This window comes from Austrofundulus limnaeus, unplaced genomic scaffold (genome assembly GCF_001266775.1).
Source record: "Austrofundulus limnaeus strain Quisiro unplaced genomic scaffold, Austrofundulus_limnaeus-1.0 Scaffold2647, whole genome shotgun sequence".
In the NCBI taxonomy this organism is placed as follows: domain Eukaryota; kingdom Metazoa; phylum Chordata; class Actinopteri; order Cyprinodontiformes; family Rivulidae; genus Austrofundulus; species Austrofundulus limnaeus.
In genome coordinates, this window is record NW_013955049.1 from 12,496 (window position 1) to 16,606 (window position 4,111).

General features: G+C 43.4%; 1 protein-coding gene across 3 annotated transcripts in view; it reads left to right on the forward strand.

Annotated features, from left to right (window-relative positions):
• The window catches only part of fgf18a (fibroblast growth factor 18a), a 9,044-nt gene extending 5,160 nt beyond the window's left edge, over positions 1–3,884 (forward strand). For 2 of the 3 annotated variants that reach the window (XM_014000029.1, XM_014000030.1), the window contains exons 4-5: positions 2,016–2,122; positions 2,234–3,884. In XM_014000029.1, coding sequence (XP_013855483.1) covers positions 2,016–2,122; positions 2,234–2,506 — 380 coding nt within the window. In that variant the 3' untranslated portion in view covers positions 2,507–3,884. The remainder of the gene's footprint in view (positions 1–2,015; positions 2,123–2,233) is intronic. The other variant, XM_014000031.1, reaches the window with a different exon arrangement.
• Positions 3,885–4,111: the final 227 nt, after the last annotated feature.

Sequence of the window (4,111 nt, forward strand, 5' to 3'; positions counted from 1 at the left end):
CACACACACACACACACACACACACACACACACACACACACACACACACACACACACACACAAAAGCGCAAACACACACGCCTCCCCAGGCTTTTTGCAGAAGGGCAGTGAAGCCTGTCTGGGGAGTACAAAGACCTCATCGACTGGCTGCTGACTCAAGGATTCACAATAGAGCAAAAGACAAGAGACAGAGGGAAAAGAAAGGTGGTGCTGAAAAAGTGCGAGTAAAAAAAGAGGAAGCCTGGCAGGTAGAGTGTTAGAAACTCATCTTCTTCATCGATCCGCCCATTGATTTTTCATCCTTCCTGTTGTCTCCTCTGGATTTCGAACAGCAGGCTTCTTCTCCCTCCCTTCCTCCATCTTCCAACACTATGGCTGTCCATCCCCCACAAGTGTAATAATGGCTAACCAATACTTAAAACTGCACAGATTAATAGAAATGATAAAAAAAAACAAGCTGGAAAAGTTTTTTTCCTCTTCTTCTTCTTCTTCTTCTTTTTTATTTTATTGTATTTTATTATTGCTATTTCAGAGCAAGATCTCTGATTTTTCATTTTATGCCAAACAAGGGATCACAAGTTCACTGTCTGGTTTGGTTTCAGTTCAATTTAAATGATGAAAAATTCACCCAGAACTGATTAGTTATTGCAAAAATATGATAAGCTTAAGGTTTACAGACTGAGAGAGGAAAGATAAAGCAAGTGCAGAACAGTGGAAACATAGAGAGAAAGCGCAGACGGGATGAGAAGAGAGTTGGGGGAAGAGGACGAAAGAGAGAGAGAGAGGGAGGTATTGATTTCTGCTGACCCCTTTGTTGACTAAGGTCATGTACGAACCATTTTAGGGATTTATTTTTAAACAGGCACAACCGCTCCCTAAAACTGTGCGGTTAGTGAAGCAGCAGCCTCATTTCCTGGAAGGACGAGCACGCATCACACACCTGCACACATCCTCGCACGCAAAAACACAGTAGGGGAGCGAGAGCACACACACACACACCCTAAAACAACAAGATCATATTATTTTCCTGTTCCCCTGAACCCACTGGGCTTTTTTTATACAAAGRGGTCAGCGGCCTCACATCCATGTGTGTGATCATCCTTATCTGACAAACATCTGTCCAGCCAGGAAAATTTACATCTGTCTGTGATTTATTAGCACAGTTTACAGCAACTATGAATCCTGAAACTGTGACACAGCGTGAGTGCTCTATCTGGTTTTAAAGAGCTGGTTTAAATTTAATGCTGGCAGGTAATCTGAGCTATCAGCGTGACACTGCTTGGCAGTTTGTCAGTCTGTCAGTATGAAGTACTTCTTTGCTGTAGTAAGTAAGAAATATCGGCAATCTGGGTCTGCAAGAGATCTGAACTGTTGACATATTAATTTTCTGTTGTGATATGTGTGTGGTACATAACAAAATCATGCAAAGTTTATGGAATAGGCTACAGGATGTGAACAAAAATATTTGGCCACACCTGACCATCACACCAACAGAGACTGCAACAAGTTGGCCTCCTTTTTGCTGAAAGAGCCTCAACTCTTCTTGGAGGTGAGGGGAATTTATGCCTATTTATTCTGCAGGGCATTTTAAAAGTCAGGCACTGATGCTGAACAAGAAGGTCTCGGTCCGCAATCTCCGATCCCGTTCATCCCAAAGAAGCTTGATGGGATTAAGGTCGGGGCTCTGTGCAGGCCTGTCAAGTTCTACACCAAACTCGTCGACAAACGTCGTTACAGTTTTCGCTTTGCGCACCAGGGCACTGTCATCTTAAAAAAGAAAAGAACCCTCACTAAAGTGCTGTCAAAAAAGTTTGAAGCATAATATTGTCTAAATGTCTTGATATGCTAAAACATTTTTTTCTCTATTATCCCAAATCTTTACTAAAACATCTAAAGTCAGTAATTAACATGGGTGGCCAAATACTTTTGTCATACAGCGTGTTTACATTGCATTTCTTAAAAAAAAAGCTCAAGGCTCTAATGTCTGTCTCTTCCTCTGTCTGTCCCTTCACAAGCCCAGCTCGTAGTGGAGGCAGACACCTTCGGCAGCCAGGTGAGAATCCGAGGCAAAGAAACCAATTTCTACCTGTGCATGAACCGCCGTGGCAAGCTAGTAGGAAAGGTGAGATCTCTCCGTCCTCTCTCTGTTAATAAAACACAGATTGTATTTTTTACACTTCCCTAACCGGTCTTTGCTTCTGTCTGCGTGTCTGTGGTTTCTCTGCTCTCTCAGAAGGCCAGTAACCGAAGCGCGGATTGCGTCTTTGTGGAAATGGTGCTGGAAAATCACTACACAGCCCTGATGTCAGCGCGCTACGCTGGCTGGTATGTCGGCTTCACAAAAAGGGGGCGTCCTCGCCGCGGCCCCCACACACTCCCCAACCAGCAGGACGTGCACTTCATGAAACGCTTCCCACCGGGGGAACAGCCCGACCTCACCACGCCCTTCCGCTTCACCACCGTCAGCAAGCGGGTTAAGAGGGTGCGTGCTACCGGGACCCGCTAGCGGTGGTTAACGCTAGCACCCACTGTTTTGTTTCCACCCAAAGCCTTTAGCTGAGCCTTCCAATGGCTAACCCTAGTCATCTCTTCTGTCGCACACGACTGAACACCTTCTTTTGATGGGACAAATATTGACCAGAAACTTAATGAATCATTAATGGGGGTTTAGCTATATGTGTTCTAAATTGCCACTACAAGCCCCTGGTTCCTTTGTTTTTGTTCCCCGTGCTGGACCAATTGGACAGCAACTCAACCGATGCTGGAAGCTTTTCGGACCTGGTCTGCTTCCCTTCACAGTCCAGAAATAGTGACAGAACCTGAAGGCCAGGTGCTATATAGGCCTTGATTCCACAGCCCCCTGAAACAACAAGGCCTTCATGTCTGCTGTTCGGGACCAGCTGGACAATGTCAAGGACTGGGATTACAACTGGACCGTACAGAGAACACAGATGGGGAAAGACTGACTGAACTAGAGAGTGGGTGCTCAGCCTATGGATAAAGGGAAAGCTGGATGGCAAATGCAAGAAAAATAATGAAGACAGCGTGATCTGCACAGATCCAACACACATATGATGGACTATTGACATGTGACGCACTTATCTGTCTCACTYGTTAAAAGGCACTGACCCGTGAGACCGTTGGATGAATAGCAAGAATAAAAACGATAGAGAAAATATTAGAGCAAATGACAGAATAAACGCATGTTCCTAAAAAGAGGACGACAAAGAAAGTATGTTGTGTATGTTTGCAGGAGTGCGGGAAGCAAAATCACAAGGGGTTCTGGAAATGGACTGTGCAGTTTTTGTTTTGTCTTTTGCATTAACTCACGACAACTCACCGCAGGGACTGAAGCTTTAAGAACTGGAATGTACAGAAAAATAATAAGCTGAACCAAAATCAGTCAACCAATCACTGCAAACCAAACGAACGACAACCAAAGACATCTGGAGACCTTCTTCGTGATTCCTGCTCATTCCCTGCCTCCCCCCGGAGGACACAACATCTTCAGCTTTTAGGTGCAGAGGGTGATGAGCGCAGGGCTGAGCCCAGAGGGGAGGGTGCCTTCTTTAGTGTCGCTCTAGAAACGACCCAGGGGGGATGATGCTCCTGTGTGATATCATGGATACAGAGTGCTGCTACCAGGACATACAGTGGAACAATCCAAAGTCTCATTCATTCACACAGGAGAAAGAAAAAAAAACATAATAATAAAGGGAATGTTTTATTGAAAGTTATATATATTATATATATGTGAGAAGACAGAAACTTAAATAAGCAATCTTACTATGATGGTTACTATAATTATGATAAAATTATTTCATTTATTTATTTCAGCTCTGTGTGCAGAAGTCTTTGACTCAGTAAACCTTACAGAAACATTTCAAATGTCTCCCAGTCTTTTCTTGCATCGTAATTATTATAGCTTCATCATCTCTTCAGGTTAAGGCTTGCTAAGGCACAGAACAAAATTGTGGCTTAAATTTATTTTTCTTCCTTTAGAAATATGCAAAACACAGGGTTTTTCCAGCTCTTCCAATATCAATATAGCACTTTGTGCATTGGAAATTATTTTTACTTTTTTTTTAACTTGATGACCAAAAAAAAAAAA